The 16,159-nt window shown below is 38.6% G+C and overlaps 1 protein-coding gene across 4 annotated transcripts in view; it reads left to right on the top strand.

Moving 5' to 3' along the window:
• Positions 1–10,700: 10,700 nt before the first annotated feature.
• LOC126272642 (adenosine deaminase-like protein) overlaps positions 10,701–16,159 on the top strand; it is a 68,337-nt gene continuing 62,878 nt past the window's right edge. For 2 of the 4 annotated variants that reach the window (XM_049975633.1, XM_049975632.1), the window contains exon 1: positions 10,702–10,858. In XM_049975633.1, the coding sequence (XP_049831590.1) occupies positions 10,793–10,858 (66 nt within the window). In that variant the 5' untranslated portion in view covers positions 10,702–10,792. Of the gene's footprint in view, positions 11,368–11,446; positions 11,599–16,159 lie in introns of all 4 variants that reach the window. The other 2 variants (XM_049975631.1, XM_049975630.1) reach the window with 2 other exon arrangements.

The following is a 16,159-nucleotide window of genomic DNA, read 5'->3' as shown; positions in this document are numbered from 1 at the left end:
GAAAACATATTCTGTCCTCGTTTATAACCATCTTCCAAAATGCTGAAGTAGTTCAATGTACCCACACAGACCACAAACAAACAGAATTAAGCAAAGAAGAAGAAGAAGTTCTGGAAAACCTTGGAGACTTCTAGAGACTAGCAACTTCCTTTGTGCCATATGTAATGAGAACATGCTTTGTAAGTAGTTTAAAATATTATTAAAATCGTTTTTACATGACTGTAATTTGATTTGCACACTTGGAATAGTGGCAAACAACTCTCAAAAACACCCCAGGTCTCGCAGAAGGACTGCAACCATAAATATCTCTTGAGATGTCCACCACAGTATAATCCATACTACTATATAAAGACAAGACACCGTTTAATGTTGTTGACAAAAATTTCCAAAAGTTATTGGCTGATTTACTTCAAATTTTAACAATATTCTAATAAACAGTGAAATGGAGAAGTAAGTGAAATATTGTTACCAAAAATTTAGAAAGGTTCTTGACTGATTTACTTCAAATTTATACACAATACTCTAACAAACATTTGAACAGTCATAGGGTACATATTTTTAATATTTATGACATAAATATACTGGTATATATAACATACTGGTATAAAAGGGTCATATTGTTTGCAAATATTTCGAAAAGTTCTTCACTGATTTACTTCAAATTTTCTACACAGCACATCAATAAACATTCAGATAGACATAGGCTACATATTTTTTAAACAACAATGCACAGGCATTCTGTTAAAACCAACTGTGACAAAGGGAATGCTTTGAAATGCTGTGAAAATGCTGTGAAGTGCTTTATCTGAAAACTACCTTGAGCAGTTAAACAGAAAACCGACTCGTGGCGATAACATATTAGACCTTCTGGTGACAAACAGACCCGAACTATTTGAATCAGTTTATGCAGAACAGGGAATCAGCGATCATAAAGCGGTTACTGCATCGATGATTTCAGCCGTAAATAGAAATATTAAAAAAGGTAGGAAGATTTTTCTGTTTAGCAAAAGTGACAAAAAGCAGATTACAGAGTACCTGACGGCTCAACACAAAAGTTTTGTCTCAAGTGCAGATAGTGTTGAGGATCAGTGGACAAAGTTCAAAACCATGGTACAATACGCGTTAGATGAGTATGTGCCAAGCAAGATCGTAAGAGATGGGAAAGAGCCACCGTGGTACAACAACCGAGTTAGAAAACTGCTGCGGAAGCAAAGGGAACTTCACAGTAAACATAAACATAGCCAAAGCCTTGCAGACAAACAAAAATTACGCGAAGCGAAATGTAGTGTGAGGAGGGCTATGCGAGAGGCTTTCAATGAATTCGAAAGTAAAGTTCTATGTACTGACTTGGCAGAAAATCCTAAGAAATTTTGGTCCTATGTCAAAGCGGTAGGTGGATCAAAACAAAATGTCCAGACACTCTGTGACCAAAATGGTACTGAAACAGAGGATGACAGAATAAAGGCCGAAATAATAAATGTCTTCTTCCAAAGCTGTTTCACAGAGGAAGACTGCACTGTGCTTCCTTCTCTAGATTGTCGCACAGTTGACAAAATGGTAGATATCGAAGTAGACGACAGAGGGATAGAGAAACAATTAAAATCGCTCAAAAGAGGAAAGGCCGCTGGTCCTGATGGGATACCAGTTCGATTGTACACAGGGTATGCGAAGGAACTTGCCCCCCTTCTTGCAGCGGTGTACCGTAGGTCTCTAGAAGAGCGAAGCGTTCCAAAGAATTGGAAAAGGGCACAGGTCATCCCCGTTTTCAAGAAGGGACGTCGAACAGATGTGCAGAACTATAGACCTATATCTCTAAGGTCGATCAGTTGTAGAATTTTGGAACACGTATTATGTTCGAGTATAATGTCTTTTCTGGAGACTAGAAATCTAGTCTGTAGGAATCAGCATGGGTTTCGAAAAAGACGGTCGTGTGAAACCCAGCTCGCGCTATTCGTCCACGAGACTCAGAGGGCCTTAGACACGGGTTCACAGGTAGATGTCGTGTTTCTTGACTTCCGCAAGGCGTTTGACACAGTTCCCCACGGTCGTTTAATGAACAAAGTAAGAGCATACGGACTATCAGATCAATTGTGTGATTGGATTGAGGAGTTCCTAGATAACAGAACGCATCATGTCATTCTCAATGGAGAGAAGTCTTCCGAAGTAAGAGTGATTTCAGGTGTGCCGCAGGGGAGTGTCATAGGACCGTTGCTATTCACAATATACATAAATGACCTGGTGGATGACATCGGAAGTTCACTGAGGCTTTTTGCAGATGATGCTGTGGTGTATCGAGAGGTTGCAACAATGGAAAATTGTACTGAAATGCAGGAGGATCTGCAGCGAATTGACGCATGGTGCACAGAATGGCAATTGAACCTCAATGTAGACAAGTGTAATGTGATGCGAATACATAGAAAGATAGGTCCCTTATCATTTAGCTACAAAATAGCAGGTCAGCAACTGGAAGCAGTTAATTCCATAAATTATCTGGGAGTACGCATTAGGAGTGATTTAAAATGGAATGATCATATAAAGTTGATCGTCGATAAAGCAGATGCCAGACTGAGATTCATTGGAAGAATCCTAAGGAAATGCAATCCGACAACAAAGGAAGTAGGTTACAGTACGTTTGTTCGCCCAATGCTTGAATACTGCTCAGCAGTGTGGGATCCGCACCAGGTAGGGTTGATAGAAGAGATAGAGAAGATCCAACGGAGAGCAGTGCGCTTCGTTACAGGATCATTTAGTAATTGCGAAAGCGTTACGGAGATGATAGATAAACTCCAGTGGAAGACTCTGCAGGAGAGACGCTCAATAGCTCGGTATGGGCTTTTGTTAAAGTTTCGAGAACATACTTTCACCGAAGAGTCAAGCAGTATATTGCTCCCTCCTACGTATATCTTGCGAGACCATGAGGATAAAATCAGAGAGATTAAGGCCCACACAGAAGCATACCGCCAATCCTTCTTTCCACGTACAATAAGAGACTGGAATAGAAGGGAGAACCGATAGAGGTACTCAGGGTACCCTCCGCCACACACCGTCAGGTGGCTTGCGGAGTATGGATGTAGATGTAGATGTAGATGTAGAAAATGTGCGATTTAGTGTTCTTTCTCGTAGACAGTTTTAATTGTGATAGTATGATATTTAAACCATTACACAAAGTTGTCTTCCCATAAACATTATTCATCCTTATACATAATTTTAAACAAAACTTTCATACACACCAAGATTTTGTTTTATTTTCTTTCTCACAGAATTTGTTAGTAGAAAACAGTAAGTTACCTTATTGTTTATAGGTTTATGACTAGAATACTACTATTGAACCTGAATCGTTCAAAACTTTGTAACCCTCCCCATTCGTAGATTAAAACTTTCCAAAATACTGTCACTGAAGATAGAAAGGTCTATCTCCCTCATACTCAACATACCAATGAGCCCACCAATTCACCCCAGCTCCTTTTAAACGACTTCAGTTCCCAATGAAGATTTTGTTTTCAATAATAATAAACAAGTCTAAATAAAGGTCAGAGAAGGAGGAGGAAGAGAAGAGAGGGGGAGCAAGGAATGGACATAGAGAGGGGGAAGGAGAGGGGGAAGGAGATGATGGGCAGGGAGGGGAGAGGACGAGATAGAGAGAGAGTGAGGAGGAGGACATGGGCAGAGAAAGGAGGAAGAGATGATGGGCAGAGAGAGGGAGAAGGAGGAGATTAGGATGATATAAATTTCTAATACATATTTGCCAATTGCAAAGTAATGTCAGTTCCACTACTATATTTTAATTATTCAAGGAAATTTATGTGTTACTGCTGTCATAGTTACCATAGGATAGTTTCTTGTTACTCTAACACGATCATACTCTTAGAGAGAGCAGTGAGTTAGAATTTCATATATGCATACCTTGGGTATTATTGCAGGTATTATTCCATCTTAACAGAACAAGTGTACATCTTACTCAAAAGTGTTAAATTCCATACCCCCCACGGAAAAAGCACCTTGACTGAATAGTGAAACTTTAAAATTTGTGAATGCAATCTTACTTAATTGATATGGAGTTTGTGTAAAATGTAAGACAAACATCATGGTAGATGTTTGTAAACCACACCCCATTTTAATGCTGTTCAACATACAGAGCTAAAACTTTTTTGTCAGCTACACACTCTAGGGCCTCATTATGTACTTTAAGTTTTGCTATATTATGTTTTTTTTATTTGTGTAGAATTTCATGTTATTATTCTTTTTTTCATCAAGAGTTGTTGATGTTGCACTCTTCGGTTCAATGACTGCTTTGATGAAGCTCTCCATGCCATTCTATCCTGTGCAAGCCCCTTCATCTCCAAGTAACTACCGCAACTTACATCCCTCTGATTTTGCTTACTGTATTCATCTCTTTGTCTCCCTCTACGATTTTTATCCCCCATACTTCCCTCTGGTACTAAATTTCTGACACCTTGACGTCTCATAACGTGTCCTACCAACTGATACCTTCTTATAGTCAGTTTCTGTCACAAATTTCTTTTCCCTGCGATTCTATTCAGTTCCTCCTCATTAGTTACATGATTGACCCCTGGTCTAATCTTCAGCATTCTTCTGTAGCACCACATTTCAAAAGCTTCTGTTCTCTTCTTGTATAAACTGTTTATCATCGATGTTTTTTATTTCCACACATGACCACACTCCCTACAATTATTTTCAGAAAAGGCTTCCTGACACTTCAATCTGTACTCGATGTTAACAAATTTCTCTTCTCCAGAAAAGCGTTCTTGACCTTGCTGACATTTTATATGCCCTCTACTTCGTCCATCATTATTTGTTTTGCTGACCAAATAACAAAACTCATCTACTACTTTCAAAGTCTCATTTCCTAATCTAATTTCCTCAGCATCACGTAATTTAATTCGACTACATTCCATTATCGTCATTTTGCTCTTGTTGATGTTCATCTTATATCTTTCTTTCAAGACATTGTCCATACCATTTGACTGCTCTTCCAGACCCTTTTCTGTCTCTAACAGAATTACAAAGTCATTGGCAAACCTCAATTTTTTTTATTTCTCTTCCCTGGACTTTAATTCCTACTCGAAGTATTTCTTTTGTTTCCTTCACTGCTTGTGTAATGTACAGATTCAATATTATCATGGATAGACTACAAGCCTGTCCCACCTCTGTTTCAACCACTGCTTCTCTTTCATGTCCTTCCACTCTAATTATTGCCATCTGGTTACTGTACAAGTTGTAAATAGCCTCTAGCTCCCTGTATTTTACACCTGCTACACTCAAAATTTTAAAGATAGTATTCCAGTCAATACTCTCAAAAGCCTTCTGTAAGTCTACAAATGCTATAAACATAGTTCTGCCATTCCCTGATCTGTCTTCTATGTAAAGTACTAGTGTCAGTATTGCCTCACATGTGCCCACATTTCTTCAGAATCCAAACCGAGGTTGGCTTCTACCAGTTTCTTCATTCTTCTGTTAAGAATTCGTGTCAGTATTTTGGAATCATGACTTATTAAACTGATAGTTTGGTAATTTTCACATCTTCCAGCACCTGCTTTCTTTGGCATTGGAATTATTATATTACTCTTAAAATCTTAGGGATTTTCGACTGTCTCATACATCTTGATCGACGGATGGAGGAGTTAAGTCATTGCTGGCTCTCCTGTGACTAGCAATAGTTCTAACAGAATGTTGTCTACTCCTGGGACCTTGTTTTGGATTAGGTCTTTCAATGGTTTGTCAAATTCTTCTCGCAGTATCAAATCTCCCATCTTATCTCCTACGTACTCCTCCATTTCTATGATATTGCTCTCAAGTGCATCTCCTTTGTACAGAACCTATATATACTCCTTCCACCTTTCAGCTTCCGCTTCTTTGCTTAGGACTGGTTTTCCATGTGATATCTTGATATTCATGCAGATGGTTCTACTTTCTCCAAAGGTCTCTTTAACTTTCCTGCCAGCAGTATCGCCTAGTGATATATGCTTCTAAATACTTTCATTTGTCCTCTAGCTATTCCTGCTTAGTCATTATGCAGTTTTTGTCACTCTCACTTTTTAGATGTTTGTATTCCCTTTTTTCAGCCTTTTTACTGTATTTTTATGTTTTCTCCTTTCATCAGTTAAATTCAATATTTCCTGCTTTGCCTACAGATGTCTACTAGCCCTCATCTTTTTAACTACCTGATCCTCTGCTGCGTTCAATATTTCTTCTCCCAAAACTACCCTTTCTTCTTTTACTGTATTCCTATCTCCTGTTCTTGTCAATCATTCCCTAATGCTCCCTCTGAAACTCTTAACAACCTCTGTTTATTTCAGTTTATCTATGTCCCATCTCCTTAAATTCCTGCCCTTTTGCACTTTCTTCAGCTTTAATCTATAGTTCATAACCAATAAATTGTGGTTAAAGTCCGCATCTGCCCTTGGAAATGTTTTACAATTTAAAATCTTGTTCCAAAATCTCTGTATATAATCAATCTGAAACCTTCCAGTGTCTCTAGGTCTCTTCCACATATACTACCTTCTTTCATGATCCTTAAACCAAGTGTTAGCGATGATTAAATTATGTTCTGTGCAATATTCTACCAGCCGGCTTCCTCTTTCATTACTTTTCCCCCAATCCATATTCATCTACTACTTTTTGTCCTCTTTTTTGTTACTATCAAAATCCTGTCCCCAGTCTCCCTTACCTGTTTCAATAATTTCTTTTATCACACATTCATTTCTTCAATCTCTTCATAATCTGTGGCGCTAGTTGACATATAAATTTGTGCTTCTGTGGTAGGTGTGGTCTTTGTGTGTATCTTGGTCACATTAATACATTACATTGTTGCTATTTCACCATTTGTGGTCCACTATAACTCATTTTCAGTTTTTACTTCTAACATAGGAGGCGTTGAGTAGGATTGGGGAGAAGAGAAGTTTGTGGCACAACTTGACTAGAAGAAGGGATCACCAATTTGACACACTTGAAATTTCGGATATCTCTGCCCTGTGCCTGCTAGATAAGATCTAAACTATTTATTTGGAAACACCTCCTTTTTCTAGTGCTTCAAGTTTAACTTGTAGCATTTCATGATAAACTATATCAAATTCTTTACTGAGATCTAGGAAAATGCCTGTTACTTTTTCTCCTTTCTTCTTCTAAAATTACTTTTGCAAATATTTGTAATGATTTAAGCATTGTGGCAGAACATGGCAGTTACTAAAATAATTGCAATTCACAATTGCGCCGTCTAAGACGTTACAAGTTATTTAAAGGGTACCGACCACCTCTCCTCCTCCCCAAAAAATAGAAATGTTGTAATATAGTCATTGTTCGATAGATTGTTTAGGGGATTTTGGCCCGATTTAGGGGAATTTTATTTAATAAAATTGCAGCCAAATAGCCATATACAGTTACTGTGCTTAACATTTTACATTTACATTTTTGCATATTCATTTATCGATTTCACTCTTTTACTGCACAGTTCTATGTGATATCGTTCACAGGCTTCATTACACAGTTTACATGCACATGTTGTGGTTGGGTCGTGATAAGTTTTGTTTTTGCAGATTAGATGATGAAAACTGTGAATAGAAAGTCTAGTTACAACATTTCGCTGTTCGAAGTTTGGTACTGTCCATGAGCGGCTCGTCATTGCTTCGATGCCATAAAACTCCGACCATATTTTTCTCGTTTGTCCTACATGATCTTCAGTTGCTTTCTGGAAGACCTGGTGTGTGGCATCATATATCGAAGTCTGGTGTCTTCAATTAGGAATGTCTCTCTCGCTAGCAGGTACACTAGTCATGATCTTGTTGTCTTTGAGAGACCTAGTGCTCTTTTTAGATAGGTCGATTTTACCTTTTCTAGTGTTTCTAGACTTTTTTCTGTCAGGTGGTCCCATATAACCTCCATCCCATAGGCCAGGATTGGCAAGATTTTTGTGTTGAATAATTTCATGGTTGTTTCTAGACTGAGTAGGCGGATGTTTTTGATGTCCTGTATTGCTATTATTGCTTGGGCTGCACGTTCTGTTGTATGTTTTGTGAAGCATTTGGCTGTTGGTTGCAATGTCACTCCTAGGTATTTAAAGTCTGATGAGTTTTTTTTATTTTTTGTCCTCTGATTACTGATTTCCGAAAATTACCATTTCTGTCTTTGTTATGTTTATGTGTAGTTTGTGTTCACTGCACCATCTGTCTATTTTCTCAATGATTTTCTGCAGCTTCTGTATATCTGTCGAACCTACGGCTATGTCGTCAGCGTATGCATATACATACACATCTTCTTCATTTTCTCCAATTCGGAGGACTTCTTCAGTGGCAAGAATGTACAGCAAAGGGAATGTGCAGCAAAGGGAATTTCAAATGGAATTAGGGGGAAATTGTGCTTCAGATTCGGCAACACTGGCTGTATTACCAGCGTAACAACTAACAAGTTGAAAGACTAACATTAAACATATTTGAGGAATAGAGGTGTGCCAAACGGTTATTCTGGAGTAACCGTTATCACAGTTCCAGTTATTCTCTGATAACCGTTATTGTTAACGGTTATTAATAACTGCCAAGTTATTTTTCGCTAGCGAATACCGAATACTCCGATATTAAATAACGACATAGTTGGAATTCATCAGTTTAGTTATCAGTATAACTGCGAGTAGTGTGAAATGGCAGGAATGTCGTATGAATCGTGTCATAACCATAGCTTATTAACTCCGAGTACATTTTAGTTGATGTTAGAACGATTATTAGTGTTTCATATTATATGTTTGTAGGTTATCGGTCGCTATTAGAAATATTATCTTCGCAGCTGCATCAGAAAGTACGTGGAACTTCGCCACAGCACTGTTTAAGTAAAATGTTAACAACGTGCGTTTTTTAAAGTGTGAAGTAATATGTAAACTGAGTACTGTAGGTTAAATTCGAAGCTTAATTTCTTGTGCTGCTCACATAATAGAATAAAGTGTACGTAATGTGACAGATTCGTTTACTCCTGTGCTGTAATTCCTAGTGGGGAAAGTGTGAGTACGCTAATCCAAGTTTTATGTGAGATTTGGAAACTGCTCGATTTCTCCAGCTACAGCATGTTTATAACATATGAAGACATGCAGATCGAAAAGGTTGTCATTGTTAAATTTCTGGGACTACAACTCGATAATAAATTCAGTTGGGAGGGGCATACCACATTTTTTCACTCTATTATTTCATAAGGGAGCATATTCTGTGGTAACTGATTAAACGTAGCAAAAGTTTTTTTGCATATACAAGCGTGTAATAAAAATCGTTTGTGGTATAAATTCAAGAACATCATGTAGGAACTTGTTCAAGGAACTTTGTATTGTAACCACTGCTTCCTAATATATTTATTCCTTAATGAAATTTGTTAGAAGTATTTCCAACCAAGAAGTATTTCCAACCAATAGCTCAATACATAATATCAGTACCATACTAGAAATAGGAACTGCAATCTACATAAAGACCTAAAATCACTTACCTTGGTCCAAAGGGGTCCAATATTCAGGAACATGCATTTTCAATAAACTGCCAGCAAGTCAGCAACCAATAAAAACTTGGTTTCAGATAAAGCACGGTTTACAGCGTGTTTGAAAGACTTTTTCCGCCCCCCCCCCCCCCCCACACACACACACACATACACACAAACCAACTCATAAACACCTTGCCGTAATGACATTGACACACAACACCTTTTTACGTCGAAGCAGATGAGTGGAATCGGACGCTTCCATTGACCCCTCCTTCTACTCTGTAAATTAATATCGTAACAAAGATTGAAAGACCAGCTTAGGTAAAAATTCTGCTATATTTCAATTTTGACAGCACTTGGTTGCAACAGTCAAGATCGGGTATTCTGTGTATGATAAATTTATTAAAAGTGCGTAACTGTGTTTTATTCTGACAGTGTATCAATTCTGTAAATATTGGCAGTTACTGTAATATATTCACATATTTTGACAATCTCCTGACAAATGACGAGGATAATAATTATTATATTCAACTGTATTATGTTATTCTTCCTGACTTGTTATTTGTCATTGGCGATGGCCAGCGGCTATTTCCGAAGAAGTACGTAAATATTTGTTCGCTCCAGTAACTATCGCCTTTGAAAATCACCGGGGTCTAAGACTGGAGTCACTGTGTCAGGAACACAGACTCACAGTTATTCCGTTACCAACTTCCAGGTTACCTGTATGGTAGCCCAATAACTGCCAGAGAGCGTGAACTGTGAGCCAATAAAGATAACTGCCAGAGGAAAATACGGATCTCTGACAGTTATTTCCATATTCGCTCGAATTCCTTATGGTACCTCTATACCACCCGCCCAAGCTAAATTGACATATGAGGCGGTGACTTAAGGGAACGACCGTACTTGTTAATGCCTGTACTGCAGCTCCTATCAACTACCCCTCGGACATTAACTTTATTTAATTGTTTGTGCTAAAAGTAACGAAGGCGCACGATATAGTACATAGTTCTTATCAACAGATGGCGCGCAGTCTCACAGTTATTCCCATGGCCTATAGAACGCCTACCAAATGGTCTACCCTCTCCCTAGTTCCTAGCCAGATCTCTGATGAGTTGACGGGAAAGCGTAGTACGATCTTTGGTCAACAGATGGCGCGAGGCACTGTTGACATTAGACAGTTACTGAAATTACTGCCTGTATCAGAGGAACGGTTATCGCAGTAACCGTTACTTCTCAGTAACCGGTTATTTCTACCAGTTACGTTATTTTTTGCCACCTCTATTGAGGAAGAAGAGTGCCGTTTTCATTATATAGAATTCAGTGAATGAATGAAAGCAAAGCGATATGTTGTTTCCTGCCCTCACGGAGTACCGAAAAAATGGAAATGGCTGTAAATTATTTAAAAATCTGCCTCGTCAGTTAATGTTTAGCGATGTACAAAACTTTTATTGTTACCATTACTTCGTTACGTTCTGTCTCACAACTAAAATTTCTGGAAATTGAAGCATAAAATACTACATAACATATTCAAAACATCAATAGAACATTGTGCTGATGGAATATTTTGGGTTTTGAGCAGGAAAATCTAGATTAAATTTTAAAGTCATTGTGGTTACCTTCACAATGTAGTTCATAGTAATCTCCCTCGCGTTCTGTTCTTTTCTTTCCGATTTTTAAAAATTCATTTAAACTAACTCAATGAGCACCGGTATTTCATTATATCCGTCTTAACTTGGTTTAATGATACGTCTATGCTGCCTTTCGCGTAAATTTCGCATAACTACTTGCGTCCTGTACTAATGTTAACGTTTTTGTAGTCGTTTGTGTTTCTGAGCGCGGGAATCGTTGCAACTCGAAGCAATGGATGTAGCAACGTTTTGCAGGAAACTTCCCAAATTGGTATTTCTTTCATCTGTAGCAGCCAATTTTAAATGACAATTATATGTTTTGAAATTATACTCAATTATGTATTTCACAGGAACTTCATGCTCACTTAAATGGATCGTTAAGTAGTAGAACCCTGCATGCCCTTCGTCAACTACAGAACAGTTCAGATTCAGAAGCTAGCGGTGATTCATGGAAGAAATGTGAAGCTATCATCAACCATGGGAATGAACGAACTTTAGATGAGTAAGATTTCACGACGGCGGATTTTTGTTTTCCGTTACATGATAGAAAAGTTTGATATCTAAGCAGCAATACAATGAAACATTATCAAATATTGGGTAGTTCCTAGGACGAACAAATGCTCTCTCAGAGCTGTAGAAGTAATTGAAGATATCAGTGCTTACATTTCAAATTCAATTTTGTTCTTTACTTTTAAATTGCACTATAGGGCCGTAACAACAGATTATTATTTCGCTTAACCCTAAATGTAAAATTTAAGTACAAATTGTACTTCGTTCAACGCAAAAATTGCGAGCCCCAGTGTCGTATCATTCATGCTCTTGCATTATAAAATCTCGTCAAAACTATACATATGCAGACACTAGGTCTTTAGATTCAGGAAAGATTGTCTTTCTTCTTCAACGTTAGATGTCTGTGAATTACTATCGGGGACCATACTTTTGCCACCCACACTACTGTGTGACTCAATCCATTCTTCCTCACCTTCGTACTCTGAAATTGTTCTTTTCTCGTGCACCTTTGGCATTCTGTGATTCTCTATTTAGGTTGCTGCTTGAGTTTATTAGCAGTCTCAGACTGTTCTTTCTGTAGTTTTCATGCTTGCACTCACTCAATTTGTAGTCATTCTCTTTGTGAATTGATTTCATCCTCCTTATGACATTCCTGCCATTGGTTGGAAATCAGAACACTTAGAATTTTTTCTGTTGATCTTATTTCCCTTGGCTTTTCTGTATTCTGTGCCCAAAATAATGCTCTTTTAAATGGTAACAATTAGCTTATTATCTGACTTGCTGGTGGTATTTCCACCTGATGCATACTGGGGAATATCAGATTTTTTTTCATTGCATTCTTGAGTGTAAAACAATGACATGTTAATAATGTTGGTTCCCTTCTCTTTCTTTATTTCAATTTTGGTGTACTATTCAAATTACATTTTCCAGTTTTCTATTTTCAGTTCCTTTATTTCCTATGTTTTTCATCTGGAATGCCAGTTCTTTCTTCCACTTCATCACCTATTTTCATCATTGTGTTTCATGTGACCAACAGATTGGGAAAAAAATTGAGTTATCACAATCACTTTTAATTTTCTTCCAATGCAAAACAAAGACTCGTGATTGATGTTTCCTTCCCACAGTTCATTAGAAGAATCTAAGCTAGAAAGTTTATCTTTCCAAATCTACTGTTCAAGAACCACTAATCTGGCTTTTAAGCTTAATTCTTCAGATGTGGCTAGTGAAACATCAGCACAGCCTCTGCTGTTCATGGAACAAGTCCAGTTGTCCTGTGGGATGGAAGGTTTAATGAACTCATCATAAGTTTGTTCCAGCAAAGGTGCAAAACCGTTCTTAAGAATTGGTTGGTCTAAGTGTTGCACTCTCCACTGTTGCACTTGATTTTTAGAACTTTTCTTTAACGTGTGGGAGACAGCAGTGTCCGTAGGCTTAAGATGCGTGAGATTTGGAAGCAAAACACAACTATCATACCTTGCTTGTACAGAACTTACCAGTATATGAGGTGACATGTGATGCATGCCCGTCAATAGACACAATTATTGGCAATGATATTTTCTTTTCTAGAAGGTAAGGAAGGAACCAACTTGTTACAAATTTAAAGAATGACATGCTCATCATCCAGCCTGTTCAGATTTCCATATTCCTAAATGCTTTGGCAAATTGTTTGGTTGCGTGTGTGTGTGTGAGGGGGCTGGGGGGTGGCTTAATGTATAACAGTCTTGTTGTACCTGTCTGCAACTCAATGTGTAATTTTTATGGTGAGTGACAATCAACCTTTTCATAAATTGTACAGACATTCTTCTTCATAACCATTTACTTGTTGGTAGACCTTTTTTTCCTCTTAGTGCTAACACATTGTTTCCTTTTAGGTTAAAAAAAGGGCTGCTTCGCCTAAATCAAAACAAAAACTCTTTCAGGACTGCCAAGAATTGTCTTAAATCTTTTTCTGTTAAATATTCACCTACCTCAGCATACCTTCCCTTTACAGCTGCCTCCTTTACTCATGCCTGACTTGATGTAAGATTTTGGACCATTCTAATGCCAATATTGAGGTGGCACTTAAGAACAGAATATATGCACAAAGAGATTTTTTCCATTTCAGCTATTTAATTAGGTGCTGCACACAAACAAAAAGTTCCAGTAAGTGTTTTGTTGTGGGGAATCTCACCTTAGCCATTGCAACATTCCCCCGTGTACTGGTATGCCCTCCTCTTGTTTGGTAAAACTATGTCTGAACCCATCCGACAGTTTCTAGGCGTCTTGGCTCTGGCTTGGTACATTAATGTAATTCCAGGTACTGAGAAACTTTTTGCTGCTGTAGCAACAGCCTTTCTGTTACAGTACTAGACCCGTGTCAGTTGACATGGTATGTATCAGTGATTGACACACAATATCAACTACTGGATTGATACATGTTACAATGAATTTAACACATTCACAGGATATGCTTTTGAAAAAGTAGGGCATGTAAACAGGGAAAGGAAGATTCTCATCCTGTCCAGTAAGTCTCTCCTGACCTAGGGTTGACTTTTCCAAACTCTCCCATTTCCTAAACCTCGCCACTCCTTTTCCTTCATCCCTCTTCCTTCCCCTACAACCAGAAGAAGCAACTACTGTCTCCAGAAGCTCACACGTCTTTTAACATTTGTATGTGTTTTCTCCTGCCGCTCTGTGGTGAGTAGAATGTTTTTTATTATTCATGGGTTGTACATCATTAGTGTGGGTCATACCTATAGAAAATGCTGCACAGTGGGGACAAGTTGGTTGATAAACAACATGTGTTGTTTCACAAATTGCTCTTCCATTGATATTGTAAGATTTACCAGTGGTGGGCTGTCATAGATGGTAGTGGTCGCATGGTATAGGTTTTACATCAGGGACATAGCAGAAATCTTGTGATAGGAATAAAGGTTTAGAAATGACGTAAGATTTGGCTGGGGTATGAGAGTGACAGTGGGTGGTGTGGGGAAGATATCAGAGAGGGTCTTATCTTAGGAATTTCCTTCAGAAGGCCATAGCCTTAGTGTAGTAAAATACTGAGGCATTCAAGGCCTAAATGATACTTGGTGATAAGGGGGGTTCTAATTTTTTTGGAAATGGGAACTGTATTAATCAAAAAGGTGAGAGAGGTTACTGCCCAGGAGACACGTTTGTGAACAAGATCTGGTAGATAGTTGTGGGAGAGGAAAGTTGGGAAGAGCTTGTCAGTGTTAAGCAACCCAGTGGTGGGGCAGATATGCTCTCTGCAGATGTCTAAGCTGTAGAGAAGGAAGAGTTTGATTTGGGAGGGATGGTGGCTATCAAAGTTTAGGTATTGTTGATTATTGGTTGCTTGGTTTGGATGTGGGCTTCAGCGAACAGGTCAATGTGAGGGAAGGTGGCCTTGGATTTGGAAAATGACCAGGAGCTCTTTTTCTATGTGAGTCGAGACTACAAAGATGTTATCTATAAGCCTGTACCATGTTTGAGGAAGCCAGATCTTCCATGTGATCCACAAGAATATTGCCGTAGGACGGAGGTAGTCCAATTCCCATAGCAGTTCTCCTGATTTGTGTATAGGTGTAGCACTCAAAAGAGAAATAGCTACGAATAATAAACTATGTTATGAAAAGGACGGAGTGCAACTCACCATAATGATGACACATTGGGTTGTAGACAGGCACAACGAAAAGACACCCTCATAGAATGTGTTGCAAGGATAACTCCCTAACTTTGAGTACAGTGTTTTATGTTGGTATGAGTATCACTGAACTGGCTGGGTGCAACTGCACATATAATTGTCCGCCTGGGGGACATGTAGCACCCGCTTACTAAACATCTGTATAGCTTAACCAATGGTTCCTGAGTGCTTGATATACCACACAGGCTGTTTGGATTCTCCCACTTCATACTAGTTTCCCTCAACTCCAGAGATGGGAACTTGCCCTCCAACACATACTTACATTCCAACACACTCTCGAACTTAATTCCCATTAACATATCTCCCCCCCCCCCCCCCCACCTCCCTTTTTATACTGCCATCTATGAGGGTTGCCAAGAAAGGAATGCCCCAATTTTTTCCTAGGCTGACAACAATGTAGTGAATGTGAAACATTAGGTATGAATTCTTTGAAGTTTCCCAAATGCACAGGCAAAAATTTCCATTTCCTCTGATAGATAGTGTAGCTGTAGATATGTTTCAAAATTTGTTTTATTTTACAAGCAGAGTGTTGTCATCAAATTTGTCAATGCAGGGAGAGAAACATGCACAAATATTTGTGTGAATCTGTGAAGCATGTGCAGTCAACAGGAGTACAATTGGTCAAGGCACAGAGGGGATGAGGTCATTAGAAGGCAGTTCAGTGGAGCTCCACGATTTTTATCGGTAATGAGACCCACAGTTGTCATATTTCACACATAGCAGGGTGCCAATGTTCTGTTGGCAAGGATCACACGTTACAACTTGGCAGTCGATGGTGCAGCTGCCAGTCGGCAAAGAAAGTGTGGTTGCAATTCAGCACACAAATGCTCAGCCTCACATAAATTTAAGGACTTCTGAAGACATCATGAAA

This window comes from Schistocerca gregaria, chromosome 5, assembly GCF_023897955.1.
Source record: "Schistocerca gregaria isolate iqSchGreg1 chromosome 5, iqSchGreg1.2, whole genome shotgun sequence".
Taxonomy (NCBI): domain Eukaryota; kingdom Metazoa; phylum Arthropoda; class Insecta; order Orthoptera; family Acrididae; genus Schistocerca; species Schistocerca gregaria.
Note: the sequence above shows the minus strand (reverse complement) of the source record. Positions and strands in the feature narration are given on the sequence as shown.